Source organism: Parus major, chromosome 1 (assembly GCF_001522545.3).
Source record: "Parus major isolate Abel chromosome 1, Parus_major1.1, whole genome shotgun sequence".
Taxonomy (NCBI): domain Eukaryota; kingdom Metazoa; phylum Chordata; class Aves; order Passeriformes; family Paridae; genus Parus; species Parus major.
In genome coordinates, this window is record NC_031768.1 from 113,040,741 (window position 1) to 113,056,763 (window position 16,023).

At 52.3% G+C, this 16,023-nt stretch overlaps 3 protein-coding genes across 8 annotated transcripts in view; 2 read left to right on the forward strand and 1 right to left on the reverse strand.

The window, feature by feature from the left end:
- LOC107203991 (cytochrome c oxidase assembly factor 4 homolog, mitochondrial) overlaps positions 1-216 on the reverse strand; it is a 932-nt gene extending 716 nt beyond the window's left edge. Inside the window, exon 1 of the mRNA XM_015626730.3 lies at positions 126-216. The gene's annotated coding sequence lies outside the window, so the exon portion shown is untranslated. The remainder of the gene's footprint in view (positions 1-125) is intronic.
- Positions 217-230: 14 nt separating this feature from the next.
- PAAF1 (proteasomal ATPase associated factor 1) lies at positions 231-10,297 on the forward strand. 5 transcript variants are annotated; one of them, XM_015626642.3, is made up of 12 exons: positions 237-335; positions 413-453; positions 879-982; positions 1,325-1,414; positions 5,142-5,240; positions 5,907-6,057; positions 7,098-7,292; positions 7,627-7,718; positions 8,017-8,132; positions 8,689-8,771; positions 9,004-9,086; positions 9,894-10,297. In XM_015626642.3, exons 1-12 carry the CDS (start codon positions 289-291, stop codon positions 9,969-9,971), a joined length of 1,179 nt encoding a protein of 392 aa, XP_015482128.1. In that variant the 5' UTR covers positions 237-288; the 3' UTR covers positions 9,972-10,297. The 5 variants fall into 5 exon arrangements, with proteins under 5 accessions (XP_015482136.1, XP_015482128.1, XP_033374845.1 ...); XM_015626650.3 differs by lacking the exon at positions 8,689-8,771 and having other exon boundaries at positions 231-335; XM_033518954.1 differs by lacking the exons at positions 237-335; positions 879-982.
- Positions 10,298-10,349: 52 nt separating this feature from the next.
- DNAJB13 (DnaJ heat shock protein family (Hsp40) member B13) lies at positions 10,350-15,653 on the forward strand. 2 transcript variants are annotated; one of them, XM_015617179.2, is made up of 8 exons: positions 10,350-10,535; positions 11,069-11,172; positions 11,387-11,548; positions 11,766-11,923; positions 12,656-12,769; positions 13,416-13,529; positions 13,613-13,692; positions 14,042-15,653. In XM_015617179.2, exons 1-8 carry the CDS (start codon positions 10,468-10,470, stop codon positions 14,193-14,195), a joined length of 954 nt encoding a protein of 317 aa, XP_015472665.1. In that variant the 5' UTR covers positions 10,350-10,467; the 3' UTR covers positions 14,196-15,653. The 2 variants fall into 2 exon arrangements, with proteins under 2 accessions (XP_015472665.1, XP_015472750.1); XM_015617264.2 differs by having other exon boundaries at positions 13,616-13,692.
- Positions 15,654-16,023: the final 370 nt, after the last annotated feature.

The window sequence follows — 16,023 nt, forward strand, 5'->3', positions numbered from 1 at the left end:
TGGACAACCAGCCCTCTCCTCGCCTCCCAGGGCTCCATGGACGCCCAGCCCCCTGCTCGCCTCCCAGGGCCCCCATTCCCCCACGGATCCCCTCCCCGCCCCACCCATGGGCGCAGCCCCCGTACCAGCGCAGCGCGGTCCCTTTAAGGCGGGAGCTCGGCACGGCACTTCCGGGGCGCGGCCCGGCCGCCGCAGCGCTCCTTGATTGGCGGCTTTCTTCCATTTCCGCTCGCGCGGGGATCGACGGGAAGTAAAGAGGCGGAAGTGTGTGTAGTTACCTCGGCAAAAATGGCGGCGACGCTGCGGATCCAGAGCGACTGGAGCCGGGCGTTGAGGTGGGAACGGTTCCTTTCTTTATCTCTGTCCTTGTCCTGTTCCCTGCCCCGCTCACGGCCGCTTCTTCTCTCTGCAGCAGGGACGAGGGCGAGGCGTGGCTGAGCTGCCGCAGCCCCGGTGAGTGGCCTGAAGAGGCCTCGAGGGGGCCATGGTGATGAGGGGGGATCGGGGGGGATCGGGGAGGATCGAGAGGGTTCTGGGGGTGAAGGGTGTTTGGGGAACCCCTTGTGTTAGGGGCTGGCGGCGGGGTGCCCCGTGCGTTAGCAAGGAACGGGGCTGCCGGGGTGCCCTGTGGTTCAAACGGGTGCGGGTGGCTGGGCGTCCCTTGGTTTAAAAGGCGTGGGGCTGGTTTGGGGATCCCTTTGGTTTTAAAGGGCGTGGGGTCTTTTGGGGGCCCTATGGGGCTAGGAGGGGATGGGGGTGTTTGAGTTCCTGGTGGGCAAGGATGAGGTGAGGGTGGTTGGGGTCCCTCTGAGCTGGGAGGGGTGTTTGGGGTGCCTGTAGGTGTTTGGGCTCTGGGGCTCACAGCTGCTGTCCCCCAGGGAAGCCCACCCTGTACGGCAGCGTCACCCGGCGCGGGCTCAGCTCCGACGGCGTCCCGGACATCGTGGCCTCCGAGGGATTCGTGGTCGGGGAAGTCACCAAGGTGCCAGGGCTGGGGGGAGAGGGGTTGCTGACCACCCCCCATACATAAAGGGGGCTGCTCTGACAGCCCAAGCTGCCCCCCGGTCCCTGCACAGTCCTGTCCTGCCATCCCGAGCCTCCTGCTGTGCAGAGCCCTGGGGCTGGTCCCTACCATCCCACAGGGCTGGAGCAGCCACTTCTTCCCACCCACATCCTGATGAGATGAGCCCCACACTGACCCTCCCGTCAGTTCCAGGCTCTGGGATCTCCCACGGCTGGGTCCAGGACACAATTCTGCCTCGGTAACTTCTGTTTCAGGATTAACAGCGCTTCTAATTCCTTTTCTCCTTATTTCCTCCCCTAGAAAAGCATCCTCGTTTCTTGTCCTCACGAAAATGCGTGCACAAAGTTCTTGGCTCCATACACGAGTTTTTGTAGGATTCATCAGAAAAGTGTGAGTAGCCTTGTGAGGTGGGAATCTCTGGGTGTGATTGGCAACTGTCACACCTCTGTCTGTGGTGTCCTCACAGTGAGGGGTGGCCTGGAGTGTGGATTTGTGTGGGAAGGGTTGGAATGGAGATGAACTTCGATCCTGTGGTTTAGGACTGGTGTTTCCACTGAAACCCCCCAGACCACGTGCTACTCACTCCTTCCCTCTTCCCCCTGCAGCGGGATGGAAACGGGGACTGGAGGCACAAAAGACAAAGATTGGGGTTGAGATGAGAACAATTTACTGAGAATAGCAATGGAATAAAAAAAGAAACAGTAACAATATTAATTAACAAAACGTACAGGACAGGGAAGAGATCAGCTCACCACAAGGAACCCAAAACCCGAGCTCCACCCGATATCCCAAACATATCCTGCCCCTCCCAGCTCCTGTAAAAATTAACCCTGTCCTGGCCAGAACCAGGACATTCCCCACCCATCCTATCCCATCTCCTAATGCCCAGATCCCACACCACCCACAAAAGCAATGGAATCATTCCTTAATCAAAGGCTGTCCCTCTTAAACGTATTTATATCCATTATACTGCTTTTCCTTGTTATCAGTGAACTTCCAACCCCTCTCATTGGTATCCAGAGGCTTTTTAGCTGTGTTCTTTTGAATTTTTAAATGCTTCTGATTTTTTTTCTCCTGCTGCCATTTTTTCACTTGTACTTCTGAGTCTTATGAAATCGATCCAGTCCATTCTTTCAGACTTTGTTCTCTTCAGCACTTTTCTCTGGGAGCTCTTCTAAAACACCGATCTTTTCCAAGGCTTGGCTTTGTAACGTTTCGGGTTGTTCCGCGCAGGACGCTCGGGCACGTCCGCAGGTAAGACAGCGTAGTCACGGCAGATGGGGCAGGTGCTGGAATGCTCCTGGAGCCACGTCCTGATGCACTTCCTGTGGAATTCATGCCCACACTCCAGTTCACACGAGTTTCTGCCTAGCTCCTCATGGCATATTGTGCAGGAATCATTACTGGCGGCTGCGTACTCCTTGGGCTGTATTTCCAAGCGGGACAAGCTGCCGTGTGGCCAGGAAGAGGGTTTCAGTGCATAGTCCATGATGAAGGCCTTTAATTTTATCACCTTTAGGGACCTATTCCACGTGACTGATGAGAGCACCTCGGCAAAGACCGGTGGCGCGCTCTTGGTGAACGCCTCCCAGATGTGCCAGGTGCAGTAGGCGCTGTCCGGATCGTTGAGGTACCGACTGTTCTGCGTATTCCCAAAGAGGATGTCTGCCATAGTTAGCTCTGTCAGGTACTGAGTACCTTCCCGTATGCTGTTCCAGCTGTCCCGGTACACCAGCAGGTCATCCGCGGTGTACACGTCCCTCACGGTCCACACCAGCCGCATCCAGAGGCTGTGAGTTCCCGTCTTCGTCCAAATCCCCCTGTCAATGGCCACGTCCCGGGACAGGTATCCCAGCTGCCTGGCTTCGTATCTGTCTAGGAGTACATCCACATCAGCTCCTGCAAACCAGCACTCGTACAGCCACAGCAGCACGGACTGATGTGGAGGGCGGGAGAAATTCTGACGGATTTCTTGCAGCTTACGCTGGGATTCGCTGATTGGCTCTGACCCTTCATCCTCTTCATCCCTCGCTAAGGAAACCGATTTGATCTCAGATGTGCTCTGTTCAGGAGCGACTGTTCCCAGCGTGGGTTGTTCCTCTGGTGCAGCTGCAGCTTGAGTGGCCACGGCACCTGCTGCTCTGTTCTCCTCTTCCTCTTCCTTCTCCTCCTGAGGGGACTGGCTGGTGTCCAGCAGTGTCCGATAAAGAGTAGCCAGGGCCCAGCACAGTGCAGTAAGTTGCTCCTCCCTGGAACCATCGCAGCGTTTCTCTTTCAGATACTCTGCCACTTTATCAGGGTCCTGGATTTGTTGAGGGGTGAACTTCCAAACCACTGGAGCCGAATACTCCTTCAAAACCTGGCCGATTTTCTCCCAGCGTCCGTGCCACTCATCATTATCCAACCTCTGGAAGACCTTGCCAATAATCTCTTCTGTAACTCTAAAGATGATGTAGATCCTAAAGATGATGTAGGCCAGAGCCAGGAGACATAGCACACACAACAATGATATCCTTCCTTCAATATCCAGAGGGAATCCAGAATCCTCAAAAGCTGCTATAAGAGGCTTGAAGGAGTCAAAAAAGACTAGAGGGTTGTGAAAATATTTGTTGCCTGTTCCCTCCATGAACTGGAAACGATTATTAATGATCTCCTGGAGGTAGTATATCATGTCACGAGTTGATACCGCATAATCTACGCACATAAGAATCTTGAACCAACTCTCTAAACTCTTAAAGTGGGTTATCAGGACCACATAGGGAATTATAAACCTGTACAGGTACCACTCCACTGAGGGCAGACAAAGGCACATCATGACCAGCGACTGTACCTAGAACACTCTCGGCTCAAACTTGCTTCCACCCCGCTGCGGGCAGAGCTGTTCTTATCTCGACCCTCGGTGCCGCACGATGGATGGGGCTTGGGGTGCTTCGGGATTGGTATTCCCGAAATTTAGCGTTCCCAGGGGGGAGGCTGCAGCGGGGAACCGGAGGCACCAAAGGCAGCGCTCGGGGGCTGAGGCCAGAACAACTCACTGGGAACAGCAATGGGCAGGGACCGACCGCGGGGACCAGGCTGGCAAGAAGGGAAGACGGAAAAAAAAGCCGGGAAAAAGGACTTTTTCCCGCCGGCGCACGGAGGGGTGGGATAGGAGAACATCCGGCTCTGCCCCTCCTGCTGCCGGAAAACTTAACCCCGGCGTGCCTAAAGCTCATCTGCATTTCTTCCTTCTGCCCTTGGATTTTACCGCTGTAGCGGGTCTTCCCCCCCACAGCCTGAAAATTCAATTCAAAACATGCAGTGCAAATGCAGCTCACAGAATCACAGAATTCCTCGTTGGGAAAAGCCCTCTGAGCCCATCGAGTCCCAGCTATGCCCGATGCCCACCCTGTCCCCAGCCCAGAGCACTGAGTGCCACCTCCAGCCCTTCCTTGGGCCCCTCCAGAGATGGACACTCCAAACCTCCCTGGGCAGCCCCTGCCACTGTGGAAAACGCCTTTCCATTAGGAAATTCCTGCTGATGTCCAACCTGGCCCAGCCTGAGGCCATTCCCTGTCCTCCTGTTCCCCCTTGTCTGTCCCCTCCTGTCAGGGAGCTGTGCAGAGCCAGAAGGGCCCCCTGAGCCTCCTTTTCTTCTGAGCCCCTTTCCCAGCTCCCTCAGCCCCTCCTGGGGCTCCAGCCCCTTCCCCAGCTCTGTTCCCTGCCCTGAACACATTCTAGGCCCTCCATGTCCTTCTTCTGAGGGGCCCCAAGTTTGAATAAAAAACAAGAATAGTTTTGTTTCAGTACTTCAAGAAATTTAGGCTGTGATTTTGGCTTCATAAATATCTCAAACTTGTGGGCTTGTGAGTCGGGCCAGTTACTGTGAGCTGTTTTCTTATTTCTCATCTGTTTACAGGACCTGTTAGAAAAGTCCAGATTTCTCTTCTACCTGGGATAAACCTGGAATACAACTACAGGCTTTTGCCTCACGTTCCTTTTTCTTCTTGCCCTGCAGAGTCACAGGCAGAGAATGTTCTTAGCAGGTTTCCCCCTGTTCAGAATTAGGCTCTTGAGCAAAAATATTTATATACAGAATTATATAACGCTAATTCTTGGTGCTTTTACATTCCTGCAGATTACCTGCCTTGATATTTCCAGTGGTGGAGGACTCGGTGTGTCTACCAGCACAGATGGGACCATGAAAATATGGCAGGCTGCAAATGGAGAAATAAGAGTAAGAGCATCTGGCTTGGATGTTTTGTGTTGTCTGTAACATTCCTGAAGTCCTGAAGGCCATGACTTTGGTCAGGCTGTCCACACCCTGTGAAGAATCTGGCTTTTTAATGAAAAGCTAATTGAAATTGGCCATCTTGGAGGCTTTAAGTCGAATCTGTTGGAAAAGGTGACTTCTCCCAAGGGGGATGTTGCTCAGAGAGGTACTCAAGAATAACAGGTCACTGACAGCCCCTATCCTGTGTGGTAAAAGCACTCAATCTCTTATGAAAGAGATAAGAGGGGAGGAAAAAAGATTTTGGTGCTGGATTAGCTGGATTGGCTACATCCTGGCTTGTGGCCTTCCCAGTAAAGGGGGGAAGCTCCTTCTTGTGGAGTTTCACCTGTCAGCTCCTTGTTTGGCAGAGGATAAAGATGTTTAACCCGTAATTAGAAGCAAGTGTAGTATCTTTTGCTATGTAATTAGCTGCTCAGATGGTAGAGGGAGGCCCAAAGTCACCTTTTGACTGCCCCAAATTCAGACCTGTCCATTCCAGCAATGCAGACCCAGAGGATCTGAGTTTAATCCTTTTCCCATGTGAGAATGCCAAATTTTCCAGTGTCATAACAACTGCTCGGCACGAGGATGATGACAATGGAACTAGCACGTAGTTCTTTGTTTTTCCAGAGACTTTTGGAAGGCCATGTGTATGATGTGAATTGTTGCAGGTTTTTCCCATCTGGCCTCGTGGTTCTGAGTGGGGGAATGGATGCCCAGCTAAAGATCTGGTCAGCAGAAGATGCCAGCTGTGTAGTAACATTTAAAGGTCACAAAGGAGGTACAGAGCTCTAAAAATGCTTCATTTGCTGTGTGTGTACTTGCCTTGCACTCCAGGGCTGATGTCCAGTCTCCAGCTTGCTGCACTCTGTGTTTGATGTCTGGAATGTGGCATCAGATGCCCCAAATGCTACCCCAAATTATCACTTCCCTGAGCTACCAATTGCTGTGTCCAGGCTCTGGTTTTCCCTGTCCCATGAGGTGCTGGGCTTGATTGAGAGGTTAATAAACCCTATGTCTGGCTGCCCTAAGCTTGATTAACTCAAAAACCCATCTTGTGTTGAACCTGCCGTTGTTCTTACATGACTTGGGAGTTGGAAATTGATCTTCAAGGACCCTTCCCACCCAAGCCATTCTATAATCCTTTTGTGTGCACTGAAAGTGCTTTTGCAGGGATGTCCCCTAACCAAGCCAGATGGTGTGACAGAACCTTGGTCAGAGTAATGCTGCCAGTCAATCCCAGGTGACTTTAGTCACTGCTTATTCCTCCAGCCCAAACTGCTGCAGTCTGTTTGCTTGGCTTATCCTGTCCTTTGAGCTTCAACAAGGAAGGTGCCAATTAAATCTTCTGACCACCTGCCTCTTCTCTGCTAAGAAAACCACTGTCATTTTTCACATCCAAATTTGACAGCCCACAGTAAAATAAAGTAGTTAAGGGATCTTAGAGCCAGCAGACACTGCTCTTTGGATGTTGCTGTAGCTGGATAACGGGGATTCTGCTTTTGGGGTTATCCAGGGGTGGATATGGAAACATTTAAAAGTGCCAGGCTCTTTTCTGCCTAAATTAGAGCTTAATTTTGTGTGGCACCAGCTTGGGCTGAGGTGAGGTGTTGCTGATCATTTGATTGATAATATCTTCCCTTTGTGCCAGATGGTGGTTCTGCTCTGTGAGGTTTTCTGGGAGCTGCTGCCTTCCACAGGCACCTTTATCTAGAGGCACAACTTGTCTGTGTGTGACTGCTGTCACCGGGGATGGTAGTCGAGTTCAGCTTGGGAAATTAGGTGCTTTTTTGTACAAACACAGTCTTTGGTTTCATGCAGGTATTTTGGACACTGCCATTGTGGATCGGGGAAGAAATGTCCTGTCCTGCTCCAGGGATGGCACTGTCCGTCTCTGGGACTGTGGGAAATCTGCCTGCCTGGCCGTCATCGCCGACTGCGGCTCTCCCGTCAACGGCATCGCCGTGGGCACCGCTGACAACTCCCTGAACCTGGGCTCACCTGAGAAACCTCCCAGTAAGGGGCTTTCCTTTAAAATCCCCCTTCTTTTCCCTGCCCCAAACTGCTTAGGTTTGTCACCAGTAATCCCAAGTGTCTCCAATGCTGCTCCATGCCCTTGTACCACCTTGGGAAGGGAGCAGAGCGCTCCAGTTCTGGGTGGAATTCGGCCCTATCAAGTGGTCTGAGTGATGGAGACTGAGTTCTGTGGGGTTACTGGCCCTCTTGGTGTCTTGGGATCTGGAGGAATCTTGCCACAATTCAGCTGGGGTGATCCAAGCTGTTGGGTTCTGATCCCATCAAGATTTGTTGTGTAGTTACTGCTGGTGTTACCTGTTGTTCTTTTTGCCAGGTGAGCGTGAGGTCGGGACAGAAGGGAAAATCCTGCTGCTGGCTCGAGAGGACAAGAAGCTTCAAGGAGTGGGACTGCAGAGCAGGCAGCCAGTAAGGATCTGGGGCTGTCTGAGCACTGGAATGGGGAATTGAGCCAGGTTAAACCTAAACTGGAGGAGAGGCCAAAGCCTGGTGCAGTAAGGGATGTTCTCTCCTTCCTGGACAGATTTTTATGTGAGGAGTAAGAATTGCTCAGGATTTAACTTGGGAACAGGGAAGACAGTATTTAAAATTAAACAGTGGCAGCTGTACTGTCTTCTAAATAAATTTGTAATAATAATAATAATCATAATAATAAAATTGTGGGTGTCCCACGAGTCTGATGCTTGGTTTGTTCCCAAATTATCAGGTGTTCCTCTTTGTTGGATCTGATGCCTTCAACTGCTGCACATTCCTGTCAAGCACCTACATTCTGGCAGGGACTCAGGATGGGAACATCTACCAGCTGGATGTGAGAAACACAAAGTGAGTGTGTGCCTGGGGCAAACAACTAGTGTTTTGTTTGGAAAAGAGAGTCAGGCAGAGCTTGCCACCAGCCAGTGCCACTTCCAAGGGGTGCATTCCATTGCACCAGGAGCTCCTGAGCCTCTTGCATTATGTTGTGTGTGTTGTTATATAAACATTTGGATAATTTTATGTTTGTATCATCTGTGTGCACATACGTGCAGCAATATTCTCCCCTCCCACACAGCCCATTTCTTTCCCTCATTTGAGTCTCTTTGTAGGATCCTGACATTTACCCTGGACCTCATTCCAGCACAGGACTGGAACTGAGCTGTGGAGCTTTCCTGCTGTTCCCTGCTAACTCAGTCCATAGGAAAGAATCATGGAATGGTTTGGGTTGGAAGGGACTTTAAAGCCCATCCAGTTCCAACCCTTCCCATGGGCAGGGACACCTTCCACTACCCCAGCTTGCTTCAAACCCCATCCAGCCTGGCCTTGGACACTGCCAGGGATCCAGGGGCAGCCACAGCTTCTCTGAACAACAATCCTCATCCCTTGTTTCTCCTCCTTTTCCTAGTGCTCCAGTCCAGGTGATCCATAGATCAGGAGCACCAGTGCTTTCCCTGCTCCCGTACCGAGATGGATTTATTGCCAGCCAAGGTAATTCCAGGGCTGTTTTGTGCCTGTAGAAATCCTATAATCAAATCAAGGAGCCTTGTGCTCTTTGGGCATTGTTCTCTTGCCCCTTTGCTTTGGGATTTCCACCCTCCCTGTCCCTCAAGAGGGCCTTCAAGGCACATCTCACCCTCTGGAGCCTTTTCCTGATGGAATTTCTGTTTGTAGTTCAGAGCGTGGGTTGCTTCACTAATTGGCTGCTGTTCCTTCCTTGCAGGGGATGGCACCTGCTTCATTGTTCAGCAAGACCTGGATTATGTGCTGGATCTCACCGAGGCCGACTGCGACCCCGTGTACAAGGTCGGGAACGTGGGGTGGCTCTGAGGAGAAAGTGGGCAGGGAAAGCTGGTGCCAGGCAGGAGGCAGCTGCCTTTACCTCAGGTTTTCCACCTCAGCAGGTTCCTTCACACAATTGACTTTTGAGTTTATTTTTTTTCTACCTGAATAATCCTTAATATTTTGCATAAACCAATCCTCTGCAGAATTTCCTGGCTTTATCTCGGTTGTGTAGGAGCTGACTGGGATGGTGGAGTTGGAGCAGCTCTGGCAGAGCTCTGTTCCTAGAACAAGTGTGGATAAAGGGTACTGGGAGAATCCTGAGAGTAAAAGCAGTGGTGCTGCCTGACTCATCTTGGGGGATTTGGGGGCAGGAATGGGGTCTAGCTCTGTGTTTCAGACATCCAACTGTGCCTGCACAGATCAGGGAGTGCAGCCTGGACCTGGAGATGGGCCCTGGAAATGGGCCCTTGTTTTTAGCCTGTCCTAGCTCCACAGTCCTGTTCTTCATTCCCAACACAGCCCCTCAGGTTAACACGCAGGGGGATTGAGGTTTGACCTGCACAACTCAAAGCAGGAAAAACGCTTTTCCACACTTAATTTTCCCTTGGGATCTGTTAGAAGAACCCTTGTGTGGGGACACATCTGATCCCTAAACTCTGGTGAAACCTGGAAATGTCCTTTAAAAGCTGCTAGTGGTGTTCCAGGAGGAATTTCCCTCCTCTTTCCTTTGTAAAAGTCCAGAAGGAAAGCTCATCTCTGAGGATTTCACTGGGAACAGTCACTTGGAGAACTCTGTGTAAATACTGCTTTTTTTTTTTCCTTCTTCAGGTGGCTTCTTGGGAGAAAGAAATCTACACTTGCTGCAGGGATGGGATAGTGAGGAGATACCAACTTTCCGACCTTTAAGTGTTTGAAGGGGCCAAATAAAGGAGAAGTGTGTCGGAAAGGCTCTTCCAGGCTGATTTTCCTGGGATGTGTGTGTACAAGTTTGAGGCTGTTGTGATGACCAGGCTCCATACACAGTGTTTTTGTAACAGGTGGTATTTTTTCTTATTACACAACTGGGATCAATTTTTAATTGAGAGAGGATCTCGTGTTGCAATGATGTTGTGATTTCAATTCCAGTGCTGAAAAAATGTAGTTGGGGGGAAATAAATAAATGGGGAGAGAGGGGTGCAGTGAAAGTGACTGTCATAGTATGGAGCGAAATAAACCGCTGCTTTGATAACAAAGCGTTCATACATGCGTTTCTATGAGAACTTGGGGATTTTTAAGAAAAAAGAGATGAGGGTGAGGGTTGAGCGGGCCCGGCGGAGTGCGGAAGTGAGCGGGAGAACTGCGTTTCCCGTGACGCCCCGCGCGGCGCGGACCGGAAGTCGTGTTGCTATAGCAACGGGACGCCATGGGGCTGGACTACTACGCTGTGCTGGAGCTGGACCGCGGGGCCACCGCCGACGACATCAAGAAGGCGTGAGGGACCTCCGGCATCAGAGAGAGCCCCTGGGCCGGGGGGCAGCCGGGGGGCGGCGGTGGGAGTGGGGCGGCCCCGGGGGTGGCTGTGCTCGGCCTTCCCCCGGGCTGGATGTGGGAATGGCGTGTCTCCTGTCCCCTTCAGTGGGTCTGGAGGGACCATGGCGATACTCTGAGGGCTGGAGCCAGGCTGGGAGAGCTGGGGGTGCTCACCTGGAGAGGAGAAGGCTCCAGGGAGAGCTCAGAGCCCCTTGCAGGGCCTGAAGGGGCTCCAGGAGAGCTGGAGAGGGACTGGGGACAAGGCTTGGAGGGACAGAAAAAGAGAGAACCCCCAGAGGGCAGGGTCAGAATGGGATACTGGCAAGGAAATTGTGGCTGTGAGGGTGCACAGAGCAGCTGTGGCTGCCCCTGGATCCCTGGGAGTTGCTCCAAGCCCTGTCCAACCTGGGATAGTGGAAGGTGTCCCTGCCCATGGCAGAGGGTGGGAATGAGATGGGCTTTAAAGCCCCCCCAAACCATCCTGTGATCCTCAGTTATCGGAAGTTGGCCCTGAAGTACCACCCATTAAAATGCAAGGAGCCCTGGGGGCCGAAGAGGTTCCAGCAGCTGGCAGAGGCCTACGATGTGCTCAGCGACCGTAAGTGGGGAGTGACCCCTTGCACTGATTGCAGGGGCAGGAATGGGGTGTGAATTCCTGGTTCCTGGCAGGACCACAGTGACCCACAGCCCAGCTGGGAACTGGCACACACTCCCATGTCTATCCTGCAAACCCTCTTCTCCAGCCTCCAAACAAAACTTGCATCTCAGGCTGGGGCTCTCCCTCGATTCCCAATGCTTCCTTGTTCCCCAAGCTATGAAGAAAGGCATCTACGACAAATTTGGGGAAGAGGGGCTCAAAGGTGGCATCCCCTTGGAATTGGCGAGTGACAATCCTTGGAGCATCGGATATGTGTTCCACAACAACCCTGAAAAAGTCTTCAGGGAGTTCTTTGGAGGGGACAACCCCTTTGCAGGTAGGCTGGGAGACCTGGAGGTGTCAGCTTTCCCCAGCTGCTCCTTTCTGGGATTCCCATCAAAAAGAGGGATTAGGGAGGCGAGGCTGCCATAAACGCTCCTGGAAAGAAAACGCTTCGGGTGGTTCCGGGTGGGAGAAGATGGGAGGCAAAGACCCTGGAGGGACCCCCCAGCTCTGACCCCAGTGAGGGGCTGTCCCTCTGCTCCCTCACACAGAGTTCTTTGCTGAGGATGGCTCGGAGGTGCTGCTGCCCTTTGGAGGGCCCCGAGGCCGGGGGGCCCTGCGGCGGGACCCCCCCATCGTGCGGGATCTCTACGTGTCCCTCGAGGACCTGTTCCATGGCTGCACCAAGAAGATTAAGATCTCCCGCAGGGTAGGGGGCGAAGGGGGCGGATTTTGGGGTGAGCTCTGCCCTCCACACTGAGGATTTGGGGATGGGCCTGCCCCAGGACCTTGTCTCAGGGAGGGAATAGCACCAAACCCAGAAGGACCTGAACCAGCGTTCTCTTCCCTCAGCCTGGCAAAGGGAATTCAGCACAGGAGGCAATGGGGGAGTGGGTAGGAAGCGAGGGCTGATCTCAGAGATGGGTGGAGAAGGAGCTCATTGTGTTCTGGCCTCCCATAATCCCATTTTCACATTGCATTGTGTCTCCTTTTTGTGCCCTTGGTGACCTCTGTCCCCCTCCTTGTTGTCCCAGTCTCCTGGACCCAGCCCTGCGTCTCTCCTGCTCTAGGACATGAGGAAATAGCCTCGAGCTGTGCCAGGAGAGGTTTAGGTTGGATATGAGGAAAAATTTCTGCACTGAAAGGGTGGTCAGGCATTGGAATAGGCTGCCCAGGGCAGCAGTGGAGTCCCCATTCCCACAGGGATTTAAAGCTGTGTGCTTGTGGCACTTGGGGATATGGGTGAGTGGTGGCCTTGGCAGTGCTGAGGGAACAATTGGACTCCATGATCTTGGAGGTCTTTTCCAAGCTAAATGATCCCATGATCCTGTGACCTGATCCTGTTTGTACCCACGGCCACTTTGGTGTGGAGGACAAGCCACCCTTGGCCTTTCCTCTGGTGAGCAGAGCACTCTGACCCTCCCTCTGTGTGCACCCCCAGGTGATGAACGAGGATGGGCAGACAAGCACCATCAGGGATAAGATCCTAACGATTGACGTGCAGCCAGGATGGAAGCGCGGCACCAGGATCACCTTCGAGAAGGAAGGAGACCAGGTAAGCACAGAATCACACAAGAATCAGGTTTGGAAGGGACCTCTGGAAACCACCTCACCCAACAGCCCTGCCCAGGCAGCGTCATCTGGAGCAGGAACTCATCCAGGTGGGTTTGGGATGTCTCCAGAGAGGGACACTCCATGCTCCAGTTCTGTGCCCACTCCATGGAAAAAGTTCTTCCATGAGGAAGCTCTGGTGCTGAGGGCACTTGGCAGCAGGACCAGCAGAGGCTCAGCACTGCTGTGCCCAGAAGCACTCTGAGGAGCCATCCCTGCCTGGATTTTCCTTAGAACAGGCTGAAGAACAAAGAATTGAAAAGGGGTGGGTTTTCTTCCTGACTGAAACAGTTTTGGATTTGCCCTTGGCTGAGCAGGCATCTTGGATAAAAGACTCCTTTTTCTCTTAAGGGAAGAAAATACCTTTCCCTTTTCTTCTAGACAGCTGAAAACAGCAACAAAAGAGGAGGAATTTGTGGCAGTTTTCCCTGTATAAAATAATTTTCAGTTTTCCAAGGACAGGCTGGATGTGGCTTGGGGCAACCTGGTCCACTCATGGCAGGGGGTGGAACTGAGTGAATTTTAATGTTCCTTCCAACCCAACCATCCTGGCATTCCATGATTCTGTGATCTTTTCCCCTCTCAATTAGGGCCCTAACATCATTCCAGCTGACATCACCTTTGTAGTCCAGGAGAAGCTTCACCCCAGGTTCAAAAGAATCGACAACAACCTCCTTCATGTTGCCAGCATCCCCCTGTCAAAGGTAAAGGGCTGAGTGAGGGGACAGAGCTCCACCTTTGGGCTCTGGGGCTGCAGCAGCAGCTGCTGGTGCCACTCCATGCCCAGCAGGCGCTGACTGGATTCACCCTGGATGTGTGGACGCTGGATGGGAGGCTGCTGAACATCCCCATCAACGACATTGTGGAGTAAGTGCAGGGGAAAACGGGGCTCAGGGCTGAGCAAGCACTTGGGAGCAACTTGGCCTGCTCCAAAGCCTTTTCCAGCAGGTTTGGGGCTGCAGGAGGAGGACGCCCACAGTGGGTAGCTCTTCTGGTCTGGGGCCGTGTTGCTGGGAGCAGAGGCAAGGAGAGGGCTGGGTGTGGGTGGATGAGGGTGGACACTGGAGCCTGGAAGAGGAGGACAGGCTCTGGTTGAAGCTGGAGGAGCAAATAACCTGAGAAACCCAGCTGGGGCACTGCAGGTGGGGCTGGGGGTCATGGCCCCCACGTTGGGATCATCCCACGGCCCCTCTCAGCCCCTTCCTTTGCTTGGCAGCCCCAAGTACTACAAAATGGTGCCAGGGGAGGGAATGCCGCTGGTCCAGGACCCCCAGCACAAGGGGGACCTCTACATCTACTTTGACATCCTCTTCCCCAAAAGGCTCAGCCCTGAGGTGAAAACACTCTTGAAAAGCATCCTCCAGCCCTAGGGACAGTGACCTTCCCCCTCTCCCCCTTCCTTATTTCCCCCCCCAATAAAGCTTTGGAGCCAGCACTGGGACTGGGCAGAAGTTCTTCCAAATGCTGGGAACCCTAAGCCACAGGATCACCCTAAAACAACAGCCCTGAGGCCTGGCCTGGGTCCTGCTGGCTTTGTGGTCTCTGCTCCCACCCTGCAGCAGCAGCTCTGCAGCCCCAAGGGAGGATTTGGGGGGATAGAGGGAGGCACCCATGGCCAAGACCCTGCCCACTGGCCTCAGTGCTTTATTTTCCTAATCCCAGAATCTGTCCCTACCAAAGCTGAGCCCTGACAGTGCAGGGAGAGGTCAGGTAACACTTGTGTTGCCTTTTCCAGTGGCACTCCAGGGCTGGAGAATGCCCTAAAAGGGGAGGAAACGCTGACCCTGCTGCAATCAGACCCCATAGGGGAGGTTTATTGCAAGTGCCAGTAGGGAATAACAGGAAGCTGTGCCGGGAAAAGCAGCTGAAGGGAACATGCCAGGGATATCCCCATCCCAAAGGCAGCGTGGGTTGGGATACTTGGGGTTTAGTCAGCATAGTGAGGTTGTGAGTGCTCAGTGGGGCATCCCCCACTCACCCTTTGGAGAAACCAGTGAGAACATCCTGGGTGAGGAATGAAGGCACCTGGGCACAGGGGCTGCCTCACCACGAGCCAGGAGCATGTCCAGAGATCAGCTGAATCCTAGGGAATTCCCTCAAGTCTCCCACAGGGACATCAGTGGGGCTGTGGGGATGAGGGTTATAAATAGCCAGTTCTTTGGGATATAAACCTGTCATTGTCCTGATCCTGGCTGAGACCTCAGATCCCTGAACACCACAGCTCCATCACCCCAGAGGAGCTCTGTGGATTCCAAATTCTGGAAACAGCCTCCAAACTGTTGTAGGATAATACTTTAGAATGTCTCAAAGGGCAGCAGCTCCTGCACCCCTGAGCACCACAATTCCATGATCCCAAGGGATCCCGTGGCTGCAGACCTGCTGCTCTGTGGGTTCTGCACAGCCAGCTGGGATCCTGCATTCCCAAGAAAGGGACATTAAACTGGGAATCAGGGAATCCCTGCACACCTCCACTGTGAGAGGTGACACCAATGCAAATAGAACAGTGCCCTGCTCCAGCATTTTCATCCTTACCTGTTTTAGCCATTAAAATATGCTCCTTTTTCTTACTCTATTCTTTGCCTATTGTATCACAACCATTTTCATCCCAGATCCCACTTGTCAGTTACTCAATCATTTACCATTGCACTTTGGACAAAATAAGGGACACCAGGGATGCTGGACCACAGGAAATCTGCAGGAGAAACCCATTAGAACCTGACAGAGAAAGGTTTCAAGGTATTCCACAACGCAGAAATCTGTCCATGCCTTGTCAGGCCACCCCAGTTCTGTCACATCCACCTGAGCTGTGCAGGCCAAGGCTCCCTTTCCTCCTGGGAATATTAATAATCATAATATTGTCAATAACAGATATGAGATATCAATATCAGATATTGCCAATATCATATCAATATCAATATCAAACATTACTGATATCAGATATCAATATCAGACATTGCCAATGTCAGACATTGCCAATATCAGATATCAGATATCAATATAAGACATTTCCAATATCAGATATCAATATCAGACATTTCTAATATTATACATTGCCAATATCAGATATCAGATATCAGTATAAGACATTTCCAACATCAGATATCAATATCAGATACCTATCAATATCAGACATTGCCAATGTCAGACATTGCCAATATCAGATATGAGATATCAATATCAGACATTTCCAGTATCAGA